Source organism: Aythya marila (assembly GCF_965140915.1).
Source record: "Aythya marila genome assembly, chromosome: 3".
Lineage (NCBI taxonomy): Eukaryota > Metazoa > Chordata > Aves > Anseriformes > Anatidae > Aythya > Aythya marila.
Genome location: NC_139044.1, coordinates 12,105,023 through 12,132,721, shown reverse-complemented (window position 1 = coordinate 12,132,721; position 27,699 = coordinate 12,105,023). Strand labels below are relative to the sequence as shown.

General features: G+C 36.7%; 1 protein-coding gene across 6 annotated transcripts in view; it reads right to left on the bottom strand.

Annotated features, from left to right (window-relative positions):
- Positions 1-653: 653 nt before the first annotated feature.
- The window catches only part of GPCPD1 (glycerophosphocholine phosphodiesterase 1), a 44,081-nt gene continuing 17,035 nt past the window's right edge, over positions 654-27,699 (bottom strand). For 4 of the 6 annotated variants that reach the window (XM_082757926.1, XM_082757925.1, XM_082757928.1 and 1 more), the window contains 16 exons: positions 23,439-23,514; positions 21,372-21,413; positions 20,012-20,135; positions 18,665-18,911; positions 17,419-17,581; positions 17,196-17,328; positions 16,909-16,963; positions 15,179-15,271; positions 13,511-13,588; positions 12,689-12,728; positions 11,861-11,922; positions 10,443-10,508; positions 9,737-9,873; positions 8,490-8,625; positions 8,026-8,186; positions 654-2,436 (listed from right to left, as the gene is read on the bottom strand). In XM_082757926.1, coding sequence (XP_082614052.1) covers positions 2,232-2,436; positions 8,026-8,186; positions 8,490-8,625; positions 9,737-9,873; positions 10,443-10,508; positions 11,861-11,922; positions 12,689-12,728; positions 13,511-13,588; positions 15,179-15,271; positions 16,909-16,963; positions 17,196-17,328; positions 17,419-17,581; positions 18,665-18,911; positions 20,012-20,135; positions 21,372-21,413; positions 23,439-23,514 — 1,818 coding nt within the window. In that variant the 3' untranslated portion in view covers positions 654-2,231. Of the gene's footprint in view, positions 2,437-5,110; positions 5,226-8,025; positions 8,187-8,489; positions 8,626-9,736; positions 9,874-10,442; positions 10,509-11,860; positions 11,923-12,688; positions 12,729-13,510; positions 13,589-15,178; positions 15,272-16,908; positions 16,964-17,195; positions 17,329-17,418; positions 17,582-18,664; positions 18,912-20,011; positions 20,136-21,371; positions 21,414-23,438; positions 23,515-27,699 lie in introns of all 6 variants that reach the window. The other 2 variants (XM_082757929.1, XM_082757930.1) reach the window with 2 other exon arrangements.

Genomic DNA, 27,699 nt, shown 5'->3' with positions numbered 1-27,699 from the left:
AGCTGTGCTCTTGGCCACCAGAGGAACAGCAAACACCATCAGAGCACACTGCAGCACCATCCCAGCAATGGCCTGCGTGAATGTGACCCCAGGGGTCAAGGCCAGCACTTGTGGAAGCAGAGAGCAAGTTCAGTTATTGGAATAGTGGGTGGCGAGCATGTTTTTGTCTGAAGGTGGTTGTCCACACTCAAACACCCTGGAAAACAGAGGTGCTCCTAACAAAGCCACTGTCTTTTTACCTGTTTTTGTTTTGATACCTGTAAACTGCAGGACAGTGAAAAAGGATTAAGCTTTTGGAGAACTGGGAAGCATAAAACAAAAATCAGGCTGATTTACACTCTGCCTGGAAAGGCTGCTGGTAGTGTTCCAGTGAGCCATACACTTACCTTAGTGACCTGCTACCATGCAGGAAAAGAGCAGCTGCCGCAGCCACTTTGTTGGGAAAGCCCTCAAAACCCTTCAAAAGAGGTTCCCAGGGTACACAAATTATAAACAACTAAGAATTAATCTCACACATTGACAAGTGGGGAATCTGGACTTGCTCTATCCGGTAACAGCTGCAGGCGATCATTGTTGATGTCAAGAATCAGGTTCAGAGCTCCTTCCTTCCCTCCTTCCCAAAAACACAGCTCACACACTTCAAAACTTTTTTTTTTTTTTTTTTTTTTTTTTTATTAAAAGACAGCTTCCAGATAGCTAATCATGACTGTGCTGTTTGTGCAGGACAAACCTTAAATACTAAAATGTACAAGGCAAATTGAAACAAGCTGTTTGTTCCAAACTGCTCAGTGGTGCAGGCTCAAGCATGTATCTGTAATGGCTTTACTCTTTGTACAATCAGTTCTATGTAGCAATGACTGTATATAAAGAATATAGTACACACTATTGTTTTCATTGTCAATTTACAAGAGAAAAAAAATAAATATTTTTCATTCTTATTATACATTAACACTTCAGTAGAAAGTTACAGCTGTTGTGTTGGCATGACCTGCAACTTCAGGAGGAAAAAGGACATGCATGTATCTATTAAGGATTCTAAACTATAACTTCATAATAAATTACAAAGGATAGGGATCAGCCAACAGCATACAGATTATCTGAATTCAGTACAGTTGTAATTCCTGCTCTGAAAAAAAAATAAAAATCAAATCTTGCAAAATACAAAAGCTAGTGGCTTATGTTATGTAAGAAAGACAAACCATGAATGGTATAGCCTTTTTTTTCCCAAATGTTTGTGAATAACAGGCTTGTGGTTTTAGGCAAAGAAGGTTAAGTAGTTTAGTTAGTCCTTGCACCCTTCACACATAACTAGCACCGTAAAGATGCAAGGACCTCAGCAAACACCTAAATTTCATGCTTAAAAACTAAAGCATGCATTTTCTAGAGTTTGTGCATGGTACATATTTTGTTTATTAAGGTTACTGTGCAAAAAAGATTCTCAACCACTGACAGGTGTTTCTGTAATTGTTAATATTAAAATTATGAGCAACATTCCTGAAGTTTAGCAGGCTTGTGTGAGACTAATGAAAAATGCTCATAGTTGTGGTTCACCCCTCACTACTAAACACAGACACTGTACCACTCAGTTGGCAAATCAGAAAACAATGGCAGCAGCCTAAATGTCCATGAAGGGGGAAAAATGAGTTAATATGCACTGCAATTTACTTAAAGGTGTAGAGTTTTTTTTGTTTTTTTTTTTTTTTTTAAATGGCACAAAGCTTTATACAGGTGGATCTATCAGTGCAAATACATATATAGATAGAGGTACCGATTTATTCGGGCTAGATCTAACTTTATGTACCTTACCATCACTCTTAATTTCCTGTTGTCACGTACAGGCTGATGAGCTGTACTATTGAAGTAAAATCAAAATCAAAACTTTTTTTTTTTTTAAAGCATTTTCACCAACAGGTCATTGTAATTTCTGTACAATTTAGTTTAGCTTCCACTCCTTAGAGTGCTTATTTTTAAAAAACACACTTAGTGTTAATACTAAATTTACTGCTTCAAAATTTGAGACTTGATTATGGGAAACTTAAAACTGCATATGTAAACTGCAACAACTATAACTGGCTGAATATTTTAACATTGAAACTTTAGCAAGTATTGTCAGGAAGGAGGAACACAGTTATTGCTGTTTGGGGTACTTAAAGAAACAAACAGTCAAGGCATGGAGAGCACTGTTCCAATGGTCGAAGTTAAACAGATAAAAAACAGCATTCTGCCTAGAATCAGTCCTTTTGCATTTGAACACTCTGCAAGTTATCTACAGTTTTCTCTTCCAGGCAACTATGATGACATTTACATGGAGATATGGATTTGAAGTGGCTAACTGTGGGACACACGCAGCTTTTCAACTCTGGTAATTCCTTCTTTAGACGCTCCAGTTGTTCTACTTGGAATATATTTGGTTGTTCGGGATTCGAGTCATATATCCTGAATAAATGAGAAAAGAAGAGACAGACTTATCAGTATAACCTGACAGTTCACAATACAACTAAATGAAGCTACTCATCTTTTTTTTTTTCTCCTAATGAAGTCACATACCAGCAAGTCTACAAAAACAAGATGTTTGAGGTTAGCACCTTACGTTTTGTCTCTAATCTTGCAATATAAAATGGTATGTCTTCTGCACAATGGTTGATTTATGGTTGTTTAAAATTACTATTACAATGTTAGGTGAAGAGTAAAAAACAAAACCTGATTTTTATTCATACCTAATGCAAATTCAACTCCTTACACCATGTAAATAGCACATCCTCTTTACTTGGAGCAAATGGCACTTCATGGTGGAAGAAAAACCTTGGTCTACTTTGGTACAAACTTATTGCAGCCAAAATAAAAAGAACACATTCTAATCATCATCATTACTTCTAATATCAGTATGTTACAAATACCCCAAACATAAACTCTGGCAAATTTCTTCAGTCCAGTTCCCTTTGCTTTCAGATACTGCAGGTCTCCAGGTTTATCTCCTTCCAAGGAAACTCCTGGAAGGAATTACTGTGGCTTCTGCCTCACCATCTTATGAATATTCACACTGCCTCTCATCTATGATTCCTTCAAGCAAATAGCGTATTTCTATTGAATCAATCTTTTTCTTTCACTCAGTAATTTCAACCTATGTCCAAACACAGTGGCATGACCAAAACAGAATGCCACGTGCCTTTAAACTCAGCAAGACACATTCTCAACTGTTGGGAAGCCCAAGACAAGAATAACACACTGCTCAAGGAGTGATACAGTAAATCAGCTTGGAAACAATTCTACAGGACTTACAGATGTTGATCAAGTCCCTTACAGTAAGACCAAAGATAGCAAGCTGTCCAATTTTAAGGTACATGAACCGAAGGCACAGAGTTCAATTACTTGCACAGCACCTACAGCCTGATAAAGGACTACAATATGAACCCAAATTGCCTGATAGAAACTATCCGCAATACAACCTTCTTCCCATGATGCAGGTAAGACCTTTGCTTTCTTTAGTTAACCTAGCTCATCAATTCTTTTATGCTTTCAAGACATAGCACTGAAGCTAGGAGCCAGGATTTTGGTTTGTTTGTTTCTGTTGTTAATATAGCAACAGCCTTTATGAACTCCTGTTTTTAAGCCCTTCCCATCAGATAGACGATGGAAAAACAAAGGCATGTTTCCAGGCCCCTTGGCTCTGGAAACATGGCTAGGCATGTTGCTAGGCAGCTTCTAGCAGGCATTCTATTAGTTCTTTGCTAAGGCAAGCAGAAATTCTGTAATTCTTGCTTTATATTCATTTCTTTTCAATGAAGATTGCAGAAGCCAGCCTTCCAAGCTGCTTTCAGACTGTTCGCTGGGACATCTGCTACAACATGCGTAGTGCTTCTTTATGCTGAAGGCAGAGAAGACCATTTGAAGCCCAACTACTCCTACACCCCACAATTTCATGTTCCCACTTTTTGTTTGGGTCCCTTATTCTACACCTTCAGCTGGCAGAAAGAGCAATGCTCCAGGATCTCTCTTACCAATTATTTCAAAATCAAAAAATCAAAACCACAGTCAGTCACGCGGAAATACTGTTTTCATGCAAGAGAACTGTACCCAATGACACAGATTTAATCAGTCACAGCTTTAAGAAGATTTTGAAATGCTTTTGCATTTATTGCCAACAAAATTTGCATTAGTTTTGGAAAATTACTGATACAGCACAAAGCTTTTGTCTGGAACCTGCAAACTCAATGTGAAGCCATAAGGAAAAGCAGTATTTAGAGGGGAGACAAACACACTGAAAACACTCATGGAAAAGCTTTTGGCAGAAATGTTTCAGGATTACTGGCTTACTAATTTTCATGCAGCTGTATGTATTATTCAACAAGCAGAACTCAGATCATGTAGAGAGAATTAAAAAAAAAAAAAAAAAAAGATGATAATGCCAAGCCAAGTTAGCACCCACTCCCTCTCCACATTGGTGTTTAATCTCTAACCAACTCTTTATAGGAGCTTAACTCAGTAAGAACAGTCGTAAGTAAATTCAAACAGAGAAGTGTCTTCTGGACCATTTACAAAATTTATCCAGGAGAAAAATGCCAGCTAATTCCCCTTCAAAATCCTGTTTAAAAACTTGTCTTTTTTTTTTTTTTTTGCCAATCCAGAGAATTTGTCTATACTAGGTTCAAGTTTCTTCTTTCAATAAATCTGAACACCAGACTAATAAAGAGTTTTTACCATGAGATTTAACTTTCCATGTTAACAGAAGATGCACAGATGTGCCTTTAATGTACTTCTTTAGATTAGGGCCCAAATAGGAGCCTGGATATTGAGGCAGAGGTGTCACCTTTTCTATAGGTTGTCTTTTACACAAGTAGTTTTGATATTTTAAGTGTCGAGATAAACGCTCACTGAGCATAGGAAAAGAGCAGAATACTGTCCTGGAAACTGCACTAGACCATACATTTCGCTTACTGACTTTGGCTATGTCTCATAATTTGCAGCCCAAGTGGAGAAAGGATGGTAAAAAAAAAAATACTTCCCCCTGCACCAGTGAGCTGGTTCTTTTAACAGCAGTGGCATTGTTAAGCTTCTCCGATTCAGCCTTGCAGCTTTTCCTCCATGCAAAACAAAGTCAGACCCTCCCTACCTGTATTTTTTTTTTCCCCGACACTTGGTATCAGCAACTTTTGGTATTCAGCACAGAGCTTTTCTCCCATCTTCGCGAGTGGCTACATTCATTTTGCTCATCGTTACATGGATAACTAAGTTCAGAAAAATAGCTTACAGAAATCATCTCTACCCAGACAGTTCATAATATTTGACACAATTACCAGATGCTACCCACAGCAACAACCCAGGGCCATATCCAAACAACCTAAAGCTCACCTAAAGATTTTAATCCATGTGTTCACTTCCTAACATTGTCACAATTAACACTTACGAAGATGATTTAAGTAAAGCTCTAGTGAACAGCAACACAAAACACCAGGCACAGGACAGTGTCCACATGCTGCAACTTTCAGAAGAGTCATGTTCCTTCTAAGGGTTCTGTGTTAAGCTTGAACTTAATTCTATCATTAAGCTTAGAAAATTATTAAGGATCATAAAGGAGCATTCCAATATTTCTTTTTGCCTACAGAAAAAGTTAGTGGTGTTCAGAAACTATAGAGTTAACCAGCCTGCAATAGTTATGCTGAAAAAAGTGACCGTTTGCTACTCAGTCACACTGAGTGAAGAGAAAAAAAAATACACTGTTGAACTACCGTGTTTTTTTTTTTTTTTTTTTTTTTAAATAACAGCTTTGTAATTGATATTATTTTTGTGTTCCTCTCATAGTGGGAAGATGTAAACAAGGTGGAAGAAATATGGGGAGAAGTGGATCAGAGAAGTCACAAGTAGTTAAGAATCTAGATGATCCGTACAGTACAGGGAGGTGAAAGATTTTTTTTTTGTTTAACTTCACCAGGAAACTCAGCATATAACCAGTTCCAATGAATTGGTTAGTCATCAGAATGTGAGGTAAAACATGTTTGGTTATCATGCTGCAACTTAAACCCGCTAAGCAGTACAAAAGAGAAGACATGATGAATGACGCTTTGCGGGCTTGCAGCCCTGGCATAAATGCAGCATTATTTCAGTAGCATTGAGAAATTACATATCCAAGCAGGGGAAGCAGTACCAAGACAGAAATAAGGCTATCACACATTTTACTGTCTTACCATGCTAGTGCTTATCTATTACACCGCGATTAATTAACAACTCTGAAAAGACTGGATTAGTAATCATCAGAAGCACAGACATTTCAAGAAGAACCCTTTAAGCAGTGATAATTGATTAGAACCCCTCACCTGTCCACAGACCGATGATTTATCGCTTCAAGCCATGCATGGCACAGAACCACGTTTGGTAACACCCCTACACTAAGAACCAAATCTTGTGCACACCAGTCCAGAGATCTGTCCATCCACTAACAGGGTCTAAATTTTGAGAGGTCTAACAAGCAGCACTGCTGCAGCACAGCAGATGACTTGATGTTTCAGTGACTTAAATCTGAAGCTGCTCCCCAGTGCAAAAGTCTCCTTTTTACCATCCACGAGAAGAGGCAGACCTACTGCAGGACAAGGAGGAAGACCACTGGAAAGCCAGATAATCTCCACCCAGTCTGGAATGACTCAGGAGTCGAGAATGGATCAAAGGGAATTAGGTAACTTTTTGCAGGAGTCTAGGTGTCTAGAACTATAAAATGAAGTGTATTTGACTTTTTGCCTCTAGGCATATCAACCTGACTTTCATTTTTCACTTCGTAGAGAACAGAGCCCTTGACAATTACCTGATCTTCCTCGCCTTTTTTTGGTGCACCACATGCAAAGCAATGCTGTCGCTAAAGCATGAAGTTTGAAGGTTGGAGTCTTACACAGTTTGACATCTTCACTACACTTAGTGCTTTCCTAATTAGATATTCTTTGTAATTAAAGGTTCTGACTAATTTCAGCTTTCCAAGTTCAAGATTCTTCTTGTAGTAGTGAACTAAACACGTTTTTGTGCAACTATCTTCTGCTATTAATTTCATATCTTTTAAGATATAAGACCTAAAACTTCTGATTTTTGAAAGGACTTGAATTAAGTCCTTTGTTCAAAGACTTCATGCAGTATTCTGATGTCCACCTGAACTGCAGAAATACCTTAACCTCTGAAGTGATTATTTTTGGCAGTTTGCCCTGAGAGTCACTCTGAAGGTATTTTAATACAAAAAAATAGTAAAACTATACACAAATGCTCATTGCAGCTTTTCAGTACTTGAAGGGTAATTACAAAAAAGATGGAGAGCAACTCTCTGCTCAGTCACATAATGACAGGAAAAGGAGGAATGGTTTTAAACTAAGAGGAGAAATTTAGATTAAAGGTTAGGAGGAAATTCTTCACTCAGAGCGTGGTGATGCACTGGAGCAGGTTGCCCAGAGCAGCTGTGGATGCCCCATCCCTGGAGGTGTTCAAGGTCAGGCTGGATGGGGCCTTGGCCACCCTGTCTACAGCAGGGGGGTTTGAGTAGATGATCTTTAAGGGCCCTTCCAACCCAAGCCATTCTCTGATTCTACGAACTCTGAAACAGAACTGAACACAAGGCTGGGAAAAACTAAGTATAATTCATTTGTATAAAAGTTGTGCTAACTACTTCCATCAATAAATGTAGAAAGCTGAAAATTGCAGTCAATTAAAATAATACTGTCCTCACCACACTGTAATACACGTTTGAAAAATTACTGCCAGAAATATTAATAGCGTACTAAATGTGTAGGCCATGCACTAGTTCTTTAGAGTTAAGTTTTATTTCCATTAGCCTCATTAGAAGCAGAAGTTATTCTGATTCATATACACAGCTAAAAGAATAGGAATTAGTGCATCTCTTTCTGCAACTGGTTTTATGGGCTTGTTGTGTTTGTAGTAGAAAAGAAAGGTACTCTGCACCCAGTCAATCATAAAGGAACGTGGAGCTTCACAGGACTCAGGATACAACCATTTATTGAACTTAAATATTCTACTTTTTCTTTTTCAAGCACATACCTGTCATATATTAGCCCATGAACACCATATTCTCTCAACTTCTTCCTGTTATCTGGGTCATTTGCATCATCTCCCCACGAGAAAATAACTAAGCCTTTAGATTTGGCTCTTTTAATGAATGATGGATTCCTCAGCAGGTCTTCAGAATGCACATTAACTCCCTGAAATATAAAACACTTCAATTAAAAAACTGTTTGAGAAGGTCTCACATTTTTATTGACACTTGTAGCTCCTTATAATAACTTCATATGATAACTTAGTACAATTGAAGAGTTGAGCCCTGTATTTTTTAAGCAACGTACTAAATAGAAATTTCAAGCAACCGACATAATATTGGTAGTTATTAACGTTAATGCATTTATGAGTTTGTTTGCAATTTTGGGTAAAAAATGATGGATTTACAACAATTAGTAATAATTCAATTTAATTTTATAACAGAGAAATACCGGAGCTTGTCAGCTTACCAGCAAGTTTTCAAACTGTGCAAAAGTAATGGCAATTGGAGTTGTACGAGATCTGAGATCCATAAGTTCTGGATAGAGCTTAGATTCTCCTTGGGTGAGAAATAACACCGGATACTTGTTTTGCTTGTGCCGGACCCTGTTATAAAAAACATTTGCAAGCAGGAAGTTTAATAGCAGTGAAATTCAATCTTACTGTTTGAGAATTACTCCCTTTGCTGCATGTGCATTTGAGGGGTGCAACAGGATCATACTGTATTTTCATAGCAAACTATGTGACAAACTTGCTCCAACAGTTTGGCATTGTCAGAGATTAAAACACAGTTAAAGGGAAGCTTGAGTTCATGTTCAACTCTAATCCACACCCACAAAATGTTTACATAAAATCCTTGAAAGCTATCCAAATCTGTAGATTTCTTAATAGAGCAAAACGAAAATACATGATAAGAATCCATTGTGTTTAATGTACGATACTTAACCATATTAATGTAATTTTCAAGATGGATAATACCACTTAGGGGCATGAAATGACAGTAGATGGAAACACAGTTCTGGGATTAATGCGTTATATGCTTTCACGCTTGTTTTGTAATTCTTTTATCAGTACCTTGATTTGGTTTTGTCCTATTTATCCTTCCATGGTATTTCATCAGTCTCTCATCAAATGATGTTTCCACTAAGCTTTTCATTCTTAGTGCTCAATCACTTCTTGTTACAACATACTACAGCATCTTGTTAATTCACATATAGCCCAACTGTTTGCTTCCCAGTTATTTCCTATGCTTTTTCTGTGCTGCAATGTATTCGACATTCCACAAGAGGAATTCTTCTTACCAGAAAGAGCCACCGTAATTCAAAGCTATTTAATTTCCTGTTCTCTAAAAAAGGCAAATACACAGAAAAAAATCTAACCATTTTTTGTTTGCAAATTAGGCTTCTGTACCCCTTAAGTGTATCTGAAACAGACTTTGTGATACCGTAAGAAATACTGACTTTTTTTTTTTGCTGTGTTAAGACTGAAGCATTCAGAAAGGCACTTGACAAAAATATCTACTTTGACTTCATTTTCCTATTTGATTTTTGTCACAGCTCAGATATCAAAGGGGTCTAATTCCTTGTTTCAATTCCTATCTATTTTTGCGCCCAAATTTTAGGTCTAACTGGAACTTCTTGTTAGTGAATAGTTGGGTATACTTATGTTGAAAGTAAATTTCATCAAATAAAAAACATATGGTTGCTCCTTAACTTACATTGTACAAATATCTGCATTAAAAGAAGAAAAAACAATTCTTCTTCTTCCAGCATTCATCAGAATTGTTTTTAGAATAATATCTAAAAAGAGGTTCATATCAAAGTAAGTTGACAAGTTACCATCCCACTGTCCATCCTATTAAAAAGAAAAGACAAGTGTCAGCCATTTTAATTGATGCTTACTAAAATTATTTTAACAAGCTACAATCTCTTTCAACTTCAGCAAAACAAGAACTGAGTTTACAAGTCTGAATACAGAAGTCACTCCTTCAGTCTCCTGAATGCCAGCTACAGCTCTGCAGGACTGTCTTAGAAGAACAGCTGAATTCTAACAGCACGATTGACTGAAAAATTCAGTCTTCCCACCTAAGGGGAAAGCTGCTGTGAAGTCTTCTTTAATTTTTAAAATACAAAGGAAATCCATGAAAGAACGTTAAAAAATGCAGAAAAAAAGCAGAGCTGCACTGTGAGCTAAGTCCTGCAAATACATCCCATTGCTTTAAGAGCATGCTTGTGTTATATTCAGTTGCAAAAGCGGTGGCGATATACTCAGTTTTAAAGATAATGGGCCATAAAATAAAAGGATCACACTAAAATAAAAATGCTTCTTTGTTTATAGCTCCTAAGAAACTGTCATATCAAATCGCAAGCCTTAGCCATGAACACAGCAAAATATCAAAGTAAATCTCCCGTACATTCACTTACCCTTTGTTGGCAGATCCATTTTATTTCTATGTTGAAGCCAACGTCTTCAGAAACTGACTCCAGGACCTGCAAAGATTTCATTATGAAGAGACTCCACTGCTAAGGGGGTCAACTAACTACTATTAGGGTAATTACTGGAAGAATACACTGGAATGTAACCCCAATGGTTGCATTCAACTAAATGTTGGTCAACAGTCAACTAAAACCAAACAAACCAAAAAACACAACACCAAAAAACCTTAATACATTTACTTTTTTTCTTCTTCAGTTTAAAGCTAAGAACCACATAAAGTTTCAATAAATTTTCTTTTCAAGATTTGATCAAGTACAAATGTAAGTCAATTCACCTTTAACACTTGAGATAAATGCCCCACTTATACTCCTGAAAAAAGTGTTCTATACTTCTCTAGAAAGATTTTGTTTAATACAGAAAGTACTTTCAGTAACAATAGTCCTATGTATGAAATCCATGAGCTTACCATTATGATAAGAACAAAAAAGTGAAATGCTTGTAAAGAAAATTTGTAATTATAAGGTGACTAAGTCAAAATGCGGAAGTAACAGCTAATTAAATAAAAAAAATGCTAGATTCTTTAATCCTATGAATATGAAGGTACAGAGAAGAGTAACATTCCCTTTCTCACAGGAAGAAAGTGAACTTTGGAGAGCCAAAATGTGTATGAATTGAACCTCAATAGTTCAGTCCATTACACAGTTCTTTATTATATAAATAATTTATGTTAATTCTCACATAAGTATTAACTGGATACTAATAATCTCTATAGTCCAAATAGAAAGCAGAAAAAAAGCAAAAAAGTCCCTAAAAGACATGCTAAATGAGCAGTCTAGACATTAGGAAGAGAACATGAAGGGGAAACAACAATAGCAGTTCCAGAAACTATGCTGCAAATGGTATCAAGCTATTTGGACAGTAGTTTCTGGGAAAAACAAACCAATTCAAGCCAATAGTTTGCAAATAGTCACAAAGGGAAACATTTTAGATATTCACTTTTGTTTTCTTTATGTCTGGCTCTGCTACACGTCCAAGACTACACAATGAACTCCCAAAAGTCTTTCCCCAACACAAACCTTAAATTCAGCAAACAACTGTCAATGCATTGAAATGCAATGCCCAGATGGTCAGCCAGCTGCTAAACTGAGCATATCCTGAGCTACACAACTTGAGCTTCTGAATTAAGAGCCTTTGAAGGTATGGAAACTACTGATTTTATGTGCTGGTGAGGCTCCAGTGTGGGGAAAAACAAAACAAAACAAGATTTTCAGTTCCAACACTGATATTGGATGGTTAAAATAATAATTAAAAAAATTAATGTCCATTGCTACACGAGGAGCACAAAGTAAACTGCATGTTTGCATGTTGTATAATCATCATCTCTTGCTCTACATTCACTGCTTACTCTCTGCAGAGAAGGAAACGGCTGGGTCTCATAAGCAGAGTTTTCTTCTTCTTTAAAAGATGCTGAAAATGAATACAAAATATTGGATTAAAATAGATAGTAACACTCCTAATCCAGCAAGAATTAACTGGCTCAGAACTACAACACCTTTAAGAATGAAAAACTGAACCAGGTTTATCTTTTGATTGTTAAAAATTTCTCTCTAACACTGACATACTCCCAACAATGGTGTTGACAATTCCCGTTCTACCAGCAGGAAAATTTTTTGACAATATTTGTCAGAAGCAGCTTCTCCCATACCTCACTCTCTCAGTCACTGAATCACAGTCAGTAGAAGCAGCCATGCCTGTCAAGGTTTATTACTTTTTTCTTTTCTCAGACAAGTAGGATGTGAGAGATGCTTTGCACCATTTTGACGTCCCCATGAAGGAGACGAATTACAGTCTGAGACTTATAGCACAAATAAGATGCCGTATAACAGTTAACAAAGTTCTTGTCTGCAATTCTGCAGAGGTGCCAAAACAGCAGAGAAGCATAAAAAAGAAACACTACGGGCAATTACACTTTGAATACTCATCAATATATATTTAGCCATGCAAGCAACTTGAACCCTTCTGTCCCCTCTCTTCCAAGGGAGTAACTCCCATTCAGGTGTTCACTTCCCAGCAAAAAGCTCTACAGACAGCTTAAAACTAAAGTAACTAATTAAGCATTTATACACTTTCAGGAAAAAGCCAAATACAATTAGAATAAGTTACTGCAATTATTGACTATGTATCATTACATCGTAATAAATTAATCCCAAGACTCTTGCCAACAAGTACGCACCATTGTGATCTTTAACTTTCAGGGCAGTCACATGAGCCAGCTAAAAAGCATCAAAATAATAAAATTAACAAGTGTTCCACCCACAGAGATCTTATTACAAGTACAACACAATTTCCTTCTGATTTTCTTTTTAAACTTTAATTATCATCATCTATTTATTTTAAGTTTAGAGGTTCATTTACAGACACAGTGGAATTAACTGGAAGAAACATCATTCTTGGTTAAGCCAGCTGCTTCCTTGACTGAGCACAGGTATCTTCTCAGCTTGGTCTTCAGTGGACCAGTCTTATCCCTGATCCCCTTTTATGTAGGCAGACAATTTCTATTTGGAAGACACAGTGATACCCAATTAAATTAAATTCAATTAGTTCTGGCCAGTTTGTCCAATCCAGACTGTGGAACCATGGACCCTTTTAAACCTCTACATGCACCTCCAAGGAGGAAGCCAACATAATCTGGATCTCTCTTGTTAACAGGGAAATATAAGAACTATACAGACTTGGTGAATGGTATCTTTCTTCCACAGCATTGGCTTTGAATTAACCCTACCAACACTTTTTTTTTTTTTTTTTTTAAAACAGGAATGGTAGCATAATGAGGTGGATCTATGCAAGTTGTTTGGATGCTATTTCTAGAAAACCTTAGTAATAATATTTATTCAAGCTGTAATGATGGCACAAGAGTACTATGCTTGAAATTAACTACCTGTTCTACTTGTACTGCTTTTAAAGCTTGTGTTCTCCCACACGATGTGCAGTTACTCCAAAAATCAAAGCTACAAATCCCACACCCGGTGTATCAAACCAGAAGAAGTAACAATACCTTCAATAACTGCAGTTGATCAAATGTGAGCTCTTTGACTGCAATCTCAAACAACTCCAAAGGCTCTGTATCCAGTTTCTTTGAAGAGAAATAATACACAATGAAGCATCATTGAAAAGTACTAAAAATTCATATATATTTTTAATATGTTAATATGAAAAGCAATTAAAATTCAATTCAATTCATAATTATTTATCCAATGTCTCTGAAGCTTATACAGAGACAAGTGTCCTGGTAAAACTGAGACAACCCTCCCCCCTTCAAGAATCTATTGCCAAAAAAAATACATAGCTATCAACATGGTTTTCACTTCCTTTCTTTCACTATGAAGGAATTCATACTCAACAAGACAACACTGATTTGCTGTGTAAGTACTTCCCTTTCCAGAACTGCTCAAACCTAAGCTTGCCTCTACACTGTGGTTGAGAACAAATATTCTGGGATCAAGGAAAATACACAACAGACCAAAAGAAAGAATAACTCTGTGTTTAAGTCACCAGCTCTTAGACCTATGTTTCTCTCATTATTAAAAAGTGTTATGTCACCATAAAAACATTCAGTTTTGATGCTTCATAAAACTTGGTTATTTAAAAGGTATTGTGCATGTCTGGTCAGAGCACCATTTAAGGAACAATTATCCATATGCAGGAATAACAGTACTGTTCACTGCTTATGTTATCCTACTCTCAATGCTTACAAAAATAGCAGAAAAAGAGTTTTGATTGAAAACAGTAACTACTGCAACAACTGATAACTTGAGCTAGGAGAGGAACAAGACGCTTTCAAGTCCTGTTTTCCTGCTCCTAGCACATCTGTTCTAACTCCTTTCCTTCTGTCCCACTAAGCAAACCAAAGCAGTTCTTCAGCCCCACTTACTGTCCCCAGAAGGCACGAAGTACACTGTTTACCTCACAGGTAAAGGAAAGATCAAATGCAGGAGGAAAAGGGATTCAAGAAATAATGAGAAAAATTAATGGAAACCTAGCCATCTGTGGTTAATCCATTTTTTCACAATGTTTCTAAATCAAGGAGAAGATCAATTTTTCTTTCAATTTTCTGCTTTCCATCCACTGACCACTAGTGGGATACAAGGTAGACTCTGGTTTAAGCTAATGTGCATTTATGAATACATAGCACTATACTTGTCCTAAATGATTAAGTACCAGCAGGGGTGAGAAGTCATGTTGAAAATCACATCAACTCTCCCTCGAAAACAACAAAACAAAATCAAATCAGAACAAAACAAGAACCCACAAACCAAACCCAACCCACAAACTAACAAAAAAAAGAACCAGAAGATCTTACTCTGAGAATCTAAAGGGGTTGCAAGAGGTGCTTCTGAATTCAGTGAAGTTGTGTGCATTTTTCTCTCAAACCATTAATAAACAAAAGCCAAATAACTGCATTTTACATTTAAAGAGATACAGATCATGCATCTGAAACACTGTTGCTACAACATCAAAAGGAGGAACTGAACTTCCCAGCCGTACTTTATGCATACAGTAACACTACGTATTTCCTTTCCTTGATTTCCCAGCATTATTTCTATGAGACCTTATTTCTATGAGTAAAAAAAAAAAAAAAAAAAAAAAAAAAAAGTAGTTTCTGGATTGGTCACACCAAGATAAAAATACAGATAAAAAAAACAGATATGATCATCATCCTTACCTTTTTCATTGCCATGCAACATGTGAGATCATGGTAGACAATAGGCACATGATCTTTAGAAAGGTGTACATCGAACTCCACATATGCTGCTCCCTACAGAAAACAAAAAACACATTGACAACCGAACAAAACAAAAATCCATTAACAGCTGATGCACAAGGGCTTGAGAACTCAGAAAACTCAGAGGACAAGTTTCCAAATATACACAGGTCCTGGACATCTACCAGAAGTTGTATGCAATACTGGTTGTTACTAGTCACATCTTACTCAAAAACTGATTAAAAATAGGGAAAACAAAAACAAAATCCAAAAGGACAGAGCAGCAGCATTATAACAACTTCAAGAGTAGAAATTTCTACATCCAGTGTTCTTCTATTATTTTCAGATGTATGTTATTTTCTGTTAAGCTTAAAAAGGATGAAAGATTAAACAAGAGCTCTAAGTATAATCTTTATGGATTTGAAGGCCCAGAAAGAACGAGAAACACACAGAAACAGTTTTTGACTTATTTTGACTGTCTCCAAATCATTCCTTTCTTAGCAGAAATATTTTTGTAGCAGTGGCTTCCAGTCTTCTCATTCCACAAATAATTCAAAATACTTTTTCTGGTGATGTTATTATTTTACAGTAAATTTCTGCCTCAACATACTTTCTGCAGACTTTTTTTTAAAGTGGGTAGAAACCTGCTGTATCTACCAGGAAATTAAAAAGTCCTATTTAACAGATCATTTCATAACTGTAGTTTTCATTTGCTCTCTAGTCAGTGCATGGTCCAGACACTGTCTTCAAATTCTACTCCACCTCCAAGATGAAACTCTACGGGCATTACAGTGTTCAGAAATAAGAAGCCAATAAATATAAAGGGATGGCAGCAGCAGAGTATTAATAACTACAAAGGATGTCTGGTAAGATTCCACGCTAGTGGATTCTTCTGGTACTGTTATAGTACCAGGGAAGTCTCCGAAACCTACAAGTTAAGCAGCATGTGATCTCATAGCAGCATCTTAATATGACTGTAACCACAGCTGTTCAGTGAAAACAGGAGCTACACAAGGAATGTCTGAAGGTGCTCCATAGGACTGACTCCAGCTACTCTGCCTCACTGCCTCTTCATCAAGGTTGATCTTATCACAGATTACTTCAATAACAAATTTTGGAAGGGATAAAATCAACAATATAGGTCACAGAATTTAAGCATCAGAGGAGTGTATCTCCAAATTCAGTATCCCTCCAGACTTTTAAGATCCTAGGAGTCAAAAATCTTCATTTTAACAACCACTGGAACAAAGGACGGTTTTATTCTAAGAACTTATTCTTAGAACTGAAGTCCCTTTTTTGCAAACCAGTTTGAGGTACTCTGCAGTCCCCGAGTGAGACCTTTGCTGCCCTAGAGTATGCTGGCTCTAGAAAAGCCAGACTTCAATCATCTGTTCAAAATTATTCAGTCTCTGCATGGCTGAAGTTAAAATTCTTTCTGTATTAGAATAACACCAGAATATGTTGGATGGAAAGGGTTTTTAAGGAAAATTAAAAATGAAAGTTTAAACTAAGCTATTTCTTCTTTTCCTATTTCTCAGGGAACTTCCACAGCTTCGTAATTTGAAGCTTTTTTCTTTTTTTATTAATCAACACACTTAACATATATTGTACTGAATCTTGAAAACTAAACATACAAGCCACACTAGTTTTAACCATACAAGTACTGTGTTCATGTAAATGTGTGTACGTACATGACTTGCAGCATTCCTCAGAGAAGCGATCGTGTTCTCTTGAACTTTAGCAAGTCTGAAATAACAGCAAAGGAAAAAGTTTTATTAATGGCACTATGAAGTTCATTGAAGCAACAGGAACATAAATTGGAAGTCTTTGTTCTGTGGAACACTCACGTTTAATATTGAAGAGAGTTAAAACAGTTATGTGTTGTAGCTTTTAATTTGAAACCAGCTGCTTCCTCGGTTGGTATCCATGAACCCAAACATTAAATAAAACCAACAGATGAAAAGACAAATGAACTTACTTAGCTGTTGTTGTAGAATTTCCTGCTCCCCTGTGTCCAACATCTAGAGTTGTTCTTGGTTTCCAGTATTTTGCATATGAGGCCTTCATATCACAAGTGTATCCCTGGATTGGCTTAATAATGATGTAGTCCACTACAAGGAAAGATACCAAATGCTTCACATGTCAACAGATAATGGATGACTTCAAGTGAAGTTATCTACGTCTGATTGCATCAACTGTACCTCGAACTTTTCCAATTGTCTTCCTTGGATTTCTGCCCATGATAGCAAGTGTAAGAATTCCAGCACTCTTTCCAAATTCTGCAATTGTGGATGACAGGAGGCAGGCAGAACCTACATGACCTGGGAGCTCATCATCTTGCAGTACTTTCTCACTTAAATCTTCCTAAAAACACAAAGAACCAAAACATCTACTGTTATATGTGGGTAAGAATACTAACCAACTCTGCTTTCTCCTGGAAGCCTTGGTCCTCAGCAAAACATACAGTCACTAATATAATGAAATCTCCCATGTGTTACAGAAAACACAAGTTTCAGACCAAAATTTTTCATGCAACTATGTTGCAAGTTACAAATAGGAATACGAAATAGTTGTTTGAAATCTAGAAAACCACGTACATTAATCTTTGAAAAAACTCTTAGATACGACAACCTTTTCAGACCAAAAATGCCATGCATGGAATATACTCTCTTCTAAAATACCCAAGTCACACTTCAAACAAAGTTCAACTTAAGTAATATGTAAGTTTAGAAGAGCTCTGTACTCATTTGCAGAGAAGGAAGACAGCTACTAGCAAACAGAACAGGCACTTGGTCATTGTTAATTTCAGGAACTATGTAGCAACTTGACAATTGTGACTCAAAGTGATTTAAAGGCATTTTTTTGACCAAAGAGAATGCTTAAAACTTTCTTCTCCATAAACAGTATGAAAAGACCAAAGTTAGTTTTGTTAAAAGCTATCAATATTTAACTTTTCTTGAAATGCTTTGAGTGCAAAGTAGCAAATGAAGTAGCGAGAATCTGCACAGTTTTAATTTGTACTAATTACTACATAGATTTTTTCTTGTAACTTAAAATCAAGATGAAATAGTTGTATTTTAACCAGTCCCTATATGCACTGTTAAAATTCAGAGAGGATAAGCAGAACTCACCCCTGTTAAAGGATAAAAATCAAGCTAACCGAATTATACACAGTACTGCACACTAAGATTTGAGTCCAATTTGTACTAACTATTCTCAAGAAGGCAAGAACGTGAAACTTTGTGTCATACTGAGACAATTCAAAAACAAAAATCTGTACAATGGTGCATCAGCAAACAGACTCCTAAACCATTTACACAAGTAACATCCCAAAGATCAAGCTGATCACTTTGCAGGCTGATGCCATCAGTGGAATCCTCAAAGTAATCGACTCCTTCAACTCCAGAAGGCAGACTGGAGTTGCTTCGAAGTGGTAAAGCGACATACCTCGAAAAAATCAAAGATTAATTCCAAGTTATCAGGCTCCATGGTTTGTATAGTATATTCTATCCATCGATCTGGCTGCAAAGCGTAACCACAGTCTGGTTGAGAGTGTCGGCATTTATATTCATTGTTGGTTATTAAGGAGAACTCCACAGTGTTTGCCATTTTTTGAGGAACAGTAGGGGATGTTTTTTCTTGGCCCTCGTCATCATCCTCATCTTTCTCCAGGCCTTCTAGAGTCAACTTTACTCTACCCGATCAGAAATACAAAACAAATGGTTAACTTACAGGCGTGTCTTCAGAAACACTGGGGAATTAGAAAGCAGCTTGAGCAGACACCCATACAACACAAGAAGTCTTCTTGACACCACCAAGTACAGAGAGCTATGCATGCAGCAGGTCCTAACAAGAGTAGGATTTAGGAACCATTGCTGTCTAAATCCTATTTCAGTCATGTTTAAGTGCTCAATTACCTCTAGTATTGATTACTTCTAATATTGGAATGTGGGTAAATGGGAGAACTATAGTAATAGTCAGAGTATGAGTGCCAACACTACCTACAAAAGACACAAAGCCTTCACCATGCGGTAAAACTCTATATGCTGGGATAAAGCTTAGCAACCAGAGAGTTCCAAAAAAAAAAAAAAAAAAAATCCACACAAGAAGGGGAAAAGGTGGGGAGGTTGGAAGAGAGAGTGAAGACAAGCTCCAGATCGCAGAAATTCAGACACAGAAGGAGAACAAACACCTGGGTCAATAAACAAAGAACAAAACCAAACACAACAACAGTACAACTCTCCTTCCCCAGCTTTCACATCCAAGCTAGTCCTTTGGAGAAGTTATGACAACGGAATAAAGAAAACTCCCTGAAGTATATCAGACCACTACCTAAGAATGCTACAGTTCTAGCCAAGAAGCAGGAAACAAACATCAAGACAAAGATGGAGTAAATATTTGTGAAGGATGCCTGTTCAACTTCTGCCAACACAATCACTTCATACATTTTTGATAGCCCGGAAGTCAACTAACAGAATGCCAAGAGTTGAAAAGTATTAACTCAGCAGTGAGACCAGAATAGTTTTAACTATTTGAATTCCTTTGTTGAAACAGAAGACCTTTGATACTATTTCAATAATAAGATGAGGAAACTGATATACCACTGATCGAATATTAATCACTGCATTTTTACAAAGCACTTAAATACCTGGAAACTGGCCTAACAGCACAGCCCTACTAGTAACCATAATGCTAAAAGGCTAAATTCATTAAGAAAAAAAGAACCAAAAGGTACTGACAATTAACATGAGGTAAATTGCTACTAAAGATTACCAAAGATGAGCAGGCTCTTACCTAAACCTTGATGTTTTAAATTTCTTCTTTGTTATCACTACAGGGGGTTTCTCAGAATAATGCAGACGCAACCTGATTTCTGTTTGACAGGTCAGCCACCCAGCATCCACAGTTTCAATACCATCTGTCAAAGAATAAGCAACAAGAATTAGAAAGACAACTTAATAACTTGTTTCACTTTCTAAAAGAAGATCTAAACAGCTTAATGTAACTATAGTTCCTCTGACACCACCTTCTAGCCAATCCTCCTTTATCTACAGTTTTATTCAATAGTATTTCCAAGGCAAATGTTGAGAGCATCCTTTCACCTCTTTTTTCTGAGCTAGCCAGAACAAGCAACAGATGCTGCAGTTGCTCACTGGCTTTTAAGGTAAACAAATAGGAACACTGATCCTTCCCAACTTCATGTGGTCACTGTCTGAAGAAGAATACTAAGTATTCCAGTATTCATTTTTATTTATGGTATTAACAGCTAAGTAAATCTCTACAGGTACATGAAACCATCCCATATCCAGGGATCTCTCAATACATGGATGAACACTGACAAACTCTGCAGACTCATAAGCAACTTCAGACTGTTTCAGTTGAGATACAGATGTCAAATTAGCTCATAAGCAAGGGCAATGAAACAGTTTAAGCATGCAAGACAAAATACAGTAACAGATAAAATAGGGAAAAAGCAGAGAGGAAAACCCTCAACCATCAGGAGAAGGAAAGCCTACAAAGAAAGCATAAGCTGCCAGACTACATGCCAAAGTAGACTCTGCAGTTTCAAGTAATTGCTAGCAAAATGTATCCTTGGATGATAGGAGAAAAACTGAAAAACTTGAAGCCAAGATGTATGAAACATGACAAAGAGTTAACTCAGGTGCCAAGGGGTTGAACATTAAGGGAGAGGTGGGTTCTAACAGACAGAAGCAAGACACATCCATGCACAAGAACATGAGGTTTTGGCAGTTATGTGCTCATCTGATGAAGCACATTTTTGTACGTTTTGTCTAAGTGACATTCTTCTAGTCAGGAAGAGTTCTTTCTAAGGCTAGTTTTAAAGAGAAAGCTAACAGCCTATTCTGCCTTTCCAAAAATACATGCTTATAATTTAAAGTTTACAAATTCTGATCTTAAACACCAGTACGCTGATAATCTTTAAGCTCATCTTAGCTGTGTTTTATTAACGTTAGGAGTTACAGCCTGAGCGTGTTCACAAATGCTAGGTATAAAACCAACTGTACAAGCCGAAGAAGCAATCACAAGCAGAAAACTCATGTTTAAAACAAACTAAGCATTTCACAATATTTTTCAACTACAATGTTTCATCTTGTTAACACGTATACAGTAAAGATGAATTTATCTCACTTACTATGGATTCCAAAGTATCCATCGTCAATGGTCATTTCATTTTCTAGAATTGAAAGGAGGGGAAAAAAAGCATGAAAGATTCTTATTAGTATGCATACTAAAAGGAATCTTTGCCAAGTTAAATTCTACCTTTCCACTTCATTACCAAAACGTGTGTCTAATAAAAAGTAGGAAAAAGTGAAACAAACAAGCATGTTGATTGCAACCTACTATAAAGTTTTTTTCCAATTTTGTGCTTTTTCTACAGGAAAAACCTATCAACACCCGAAATGCCCTAAGATGCCTGTGTTACCTGAAGTAATCTGAACTCAGAAAAAGCAAGAAGGCTGTGTAGTTTTGCAGTTTGCTCATAACATCTCTGTCCTACTAGAATCTAAAATGCTTGTTAGTGTCCAAGACATTCAAGTTTCTTGCAAACGTACAAGAAAGCTGTTCTCCTGCACATTTAAAGCTTCTAAATCAAGCGAGTCTTTCGATTCTGTCCAGCCTGCTTATTCTGTCCATGTGAGAGAAACCCTATCCTAGGATGAAATACTCAAAATGTTCCACAATTCCTTTCATCCTTACCCTCTCCAAAGTTTTAGTAACTCAAATCTTTATGCGCTAAGCAATTCATCAACGTTAACAGAATTGCAGCAATCTGCACAAACTACAAGTTACTCAAAACAAACTTTAAGAAAATTTTGTCCTTACAGCCATGAACCCTATCCTTTTCTAGGAAGAATCATAGTCCTGCCCTCCATTTTTAAAAACCATTAGGCAACAATTCAGGATCATAATGACCAAGTGCTAACATCCTGGTTTTGCTGCATTTTCTTAAAAGACTGCTTATGAAGAAAGCCCCTATTTCATACGAACAGATCCTGGGTAAAGTTAGCTTCTGTGATAAAAGTTAACTTAAACTCCATGGTCCGTTAAAAAAAAAAAAAAAAAACAAACGCATCTTTAACCACAGAATTCTGCAGAGGCTATTTTTGACATTAATCAGTTACTAAGGAGACAAAAAGCACTGAGTGGTACTCAAAAAAAAAAAAAAAAAAATCCTAACTGCATGAACGAAGTTATCTGAATTGAGAGAAATTCTTAACCCTAACAGAGGGTGGGCTGCTTCCCTAATTAGATCCTTAGGAATATAAAAACATCACTTTGTTACAGGAACACCAACACTTAACTGCACTAATTTAAATGAAGTCAACCCCCCAAAAACAGTGATCATGGCACTATTCACTATTTACAGCTTCTTTAATACAAGCTGCTTTCTAAAAGAAGTATTCTTTCAATGAATCAGAAGATATTCAATAGATGTATACTTTTAAGTGTGGAGAAAATAACATTTTTCATATCCTAGAAGAGACAAGTGCTTAAAACATGCCATCCTATAACAGCATATCTGAATTACAAGCTACATTCAAAGGTTATTTCAAACACTCTTAACAAAAAAAATAAAAAAGCAAAGAAACCCATATTTTCCCATCTCAGAAAAGCATTAGAAACTTGTACACAAGTCTGCATGCCACCCTTTCTTCCAGCAAAATAAATTTCTGCTAAATTGCCGGGTAAATTAGCTCATTCATGTCTCTTTTTACATGAAGCCATTCATTTAAAGAAGCCTAATTAAAAAGTTTTGCTTTAAAAATTTACTGGTGGAATGGTATTTAAACAAAAACAGTAGTGAATTCACACCCTCCCCCTCCCCACATTCTCTGGAAATGAAAATATGGATCCTTAGTCTCAAAGAATTAAATTACAAAAAACTATTACTTTAAAAGTTCATGAAAACAACCCACATGATCTTAAGGATGGCAGCAAAAAATTTTACACCCACTCAATTTTTAAGCCACTTACAGATATATATATATATATATATATATATATATATATATATATACACACACTTTTTTTTTTTTGAGAGTAAGGTCCATGTTGTGCAAAAAAAAATGTTTATACCTCCAACACAGTAATACATTTAAGTATTTTAAAGCTTTCATTATCAATCCCTCTAAACCAATGTGCAGCATATTAGCAATCTTATGCATATGCCTCAAACAGATGCAGTTGATGCCCATACCTAAAGGGGTAATTGATCGTGGTTGTAGATGAGTCTCCCACGTGTGAACTATGACTTCGCAGGGACCATCGATAGTCTGTAATTTAAAAGTTAAATGTCTGCAATAATTTCTTTTGTTATATCTGATTTTCTACCCATGAATCTGTTTGGGATGGTTGTGAACTAAACTTATAAATTTAAGAAAGAAAAAAAGAACAGGACAGAGAAAGAGAATGAAAGAGAAAGAAAGAAAGCAAGAAAGAAAGCAAACAGGTCAGGCTTGGTTCTTACCCCCTTACAACTTACTACCTGATGTGTCACACTACATATGACAAAACTTGAAAAAGTCCAACAGGATGGAGACATTAAATGGAACGACTAAATCTTTGCTGCTTATAGCTACTCCGCTGAACTAGCATAGTCTCCTTCGAATACAAAAAAGCATCTCTGAACTCGTTACGTGCATTTTCTACTCCTGCAGCAATTTATAAAAAGAATTCACTTAAGCCACATCTCTGAAATTCTCAACAGCACCCAGCATCTATTCATGCAGTTAGGAGCTGCTGGGGTGGTTTCTCCCTCACAATTTGCTCAAATAATTCCAAGTCTATCTAATGCGGTTATTCTACTTGTGGCATAGAACAAGTTAGCTACCATCCAATTAAAGCAGAAATGGAATTTCACTGCCTCAGAAGGAAAAATACACTGGCACAATGCAATCAGCCAGCAGTGAAGCTCCCTGCAGACTGTTCTGTTTGAAGCAGGATAGATTAGATTGTTCCATCAAAAATTAGTTTTGTTGACAAACGTAGTCTAGACTCAGACAGATGAACAGAACAGTAGCTCTACCTCTTCTTTCAAAACAGTACCACTTGAAAATGCTTTCCAGGTTAGAACTTTCAGGCAACCAGTGCTTAACAACAGACAGAATATGCCTGAATCCCAGCTCAGTCACCTTCAGAGGTTGTCAGGTTTCCCTAACATGGTGTGGAGTCATTAAAAATGCCATCAAATAGCTGAAGAATTTGTCCTTTTTGTGCTTTGGGCCTAAATGGCTCAATTTCAGAAAGACTAGCTACTACTGCCTACCTGAGTCATATCGACTTCAATGTCAACTTGTCCCAGTACTTCAGGTTCTTGTTTAAACAGATTTCAGATCAACACGCACACCCAGACATGATTCCAAGTCAGCAGATCCGGGTATCTGAATACTTTGTTGTCTTACAGCCCACTAAGTAAATTCTTTATCAACTGATGGTATTTCTTGACCATCAAACACATTTAACCTACTATGGTTTGGTTTTGTAAGAGCAAGTGCCAAAGGTTTGAGAAGTGCTCAGGAGGAAGGGTTGGCTTTTAGCTAAGATTCAGAGTGCAGACTGATTTTTCTAGTGATTTCAGAAGTGTCCATACTTAACAGTCATGTCAGGAGAAAACACAAATGTTTAAAGTTCTGCTTTAAAGATACAATACAGATAAATATACATAAAATAAGATGGTATTATTGTTTTCATTGATTCCTGTTACAGGGTAGTTTTAATCCTTTCCTCTGCTGTTGCCACAATACTTGTTCTTATGGACTTGTAGGAAAGCTCAGAAGTTTTTCCCCTCCCATTTTTCACAGCAGATCCATGCTTGTGTATAAAATTCCCATTTTCAAAGCTGAAATCTGTGTTTGCTAGCAGAGTGGCTACCGTTTCCTAACAGCACATAAGCCTGCAAGTTCTCCAACAGCAGGTCCCATAAACACATGCAGAACTTGCAGTTTGCAAAGCTGGGGAATGAAAATCTGTCCTAGCATGCATTAGGCTGTTTCCTATAAAAAGGCAAACAAAAGCTTCTACTTGTAGAAACAATCAACATATCATATTAAAATACAATAACAGCTTATTTCTGAAAGGATAAATACACTACTGTAATTCCACATTTCACTTTTATGTTAAAAAAAATTAAGAATCAAAATCTGAGTAATGTTATTCCAACAATAAGCACAACACACTGGATATAGTTAAAATTTCACCCCCTGGAAGAGATACAGTGAGCTGATTATGCATTTAATCCCAGAAACCCTCAATTTCCATACTAAAAACAAGGAGGTAAGCAAAACTACCTAGAAAAGAAGCGCAATGGATTAGCAAGTATGAGCAGACGTGACTGAGAGCTCTCTCACAATCCCTGGATTTTGTGCCTATATGAATTTAAATAACTGCAACTGTTTTCATTACACATTAGTCATTGTTCCAGTGATGTTAGAATACTGATGCAATTTCAGCAATATATACCAACATTAGTCCTGTCCAGACCAGCCTGTAGCAAATGATGATGTGTCATCAACATTTATTGCATGGTATTGTTCCCTAAAAAGCCAGCCTCTGCTAGGACAGCCTTTAGAGGACAAGTACCCAAGTGTCACACCAAGCATCCCTGTGGGCAGTACACAGAGATTATACGGAGTGGCACTGTATGTCATGAACTCCTCTCTACCGACACAGAGAATTTATTTTAAATCAGGTCCATAAAATTATAATCCTTGATCTTTGACTGACCATTTGATGCAATTTAAAAAAGCTATGAAAAGACTTAAAGGAATCTTCTAAAAAAAGTCTTCGCACACTGTCAGAGGCTGGGGACCCCCCAGTAAGTCATGAGACGTTTTGAAATGCAGGGTAAAAGGCCTATATAACATGAGGTGGCTTCCAGAAGTTCAAAGCAGTCTGATGAAGTGCTTGGGTGGCTCAGTACAATTGAAAAATTAAGACACTTCTTCGGATGTTTAAATGACAGTTTAGGAGGCCAGTGCCAAGATTTCTGATCCAAGGCAACACAACAGAGTAGACATTAGGAAAAACAAGGTGAGCTTAAAAATCAAAACAAAACAAAATAAACAAAGACCACAACGACATTTAACCAATTGCACTTTACAGCTAACTTCTTGAAACTCTATTGCAGGAGTGGATATTGATGTGCCTCAAGAACAGGTCAGAGCTAAATGAATTAGACTTCACTGCCTGTGGTGGATATCTGACAGAAACACCTCCAGATTTCAGTACCAAATAAGAGACAATAATTAAGCAAAAGACCAATGAAACAACAATAGCTGTAGACTCAGCGTCACTTAATTCACAAGGCAACAGCACCTCTAATATACTTCAAGCAGCAGCTGAATACAGCCTGCTACCTCAGCGTACTCACAGCAGCAGTGCTCCTCTGTTATCAGCAGGTTAACCACCAGTTATCAGCCTGGCAACAGGTTTTCTAAGGCACTTTGCTACTAGAGAAATTACTGGGCCTAGACCTAAATTTCACCCTGATTATTATATTCCAAGCACTAGATGGATTTGACGTGTTTGTATTTCAGCAAAAATGCAAGTCTTATTTAAAATATCTATAGTAAAGCAGTATTCTCACACATGTGAGACGTTCACCAATACAATTTTTAAAATCCCACTACACACACACATAGCTACTGCACATTTCCTTGAAAGAAATAACCCTGAACTTCCATGCTTGCTTACTGTTGGAAAAACAAATATAGAACACAGCTAAACAGAATAAGGTATTGACCTTACTAACGTTTTCAAACATATCACACAAACAGTACATAAAACGTTCTCCTCAAACATATGCTACCCACAAGATTTAAATTTGAAGCCAGGTAAGCAGGTTGTTGGTGTTTTTCTCCCTCTTTCAATCAAACAGAACCTATGTTTAGAATAAAAGATTGGAAGACCACCACAGTAAGGTAATTGGTACTGGACTTTGCTTAAGACAAAAACAAACCTGGAGCAAACCAGTTGAAATTACTGTCTTGTTTCATCAAATCCTTTATTTAGTTTTCTTTTGAAAGTCTTAGGATGACTCATATAATCATTAAAATGTTCACAATGTTAGAAACTCTTAATATTCAAGAATTCAAGACTTGTACAGATATTTTAGTAAGGTATTTTTTTATGTATACGTTCATTTATTTGTACTCCTATTCCTAAATATTCTATACATTTCTATGTATAAAATAATGCTCTATTTATGTAACCACAATCATGTTAACATCAAAATAGTTTACTGCCAACCAGCCAAACTTCCCATGACATTGTACTACCCTTCAACCAAAATAGTAACAGAGATCAGATCAGGTGACAACTTTTTTTTTTCCATGTGTGAAAAATACTCTTTATTTGTTGTTTCCAAAATGTGAATTGTTGTGTTTATTTTCCCATCTAGTCTGTAGTAACATTTTGGATATGGAAACGATCATTTCTCTGTGTAAACATGCACCACCCCT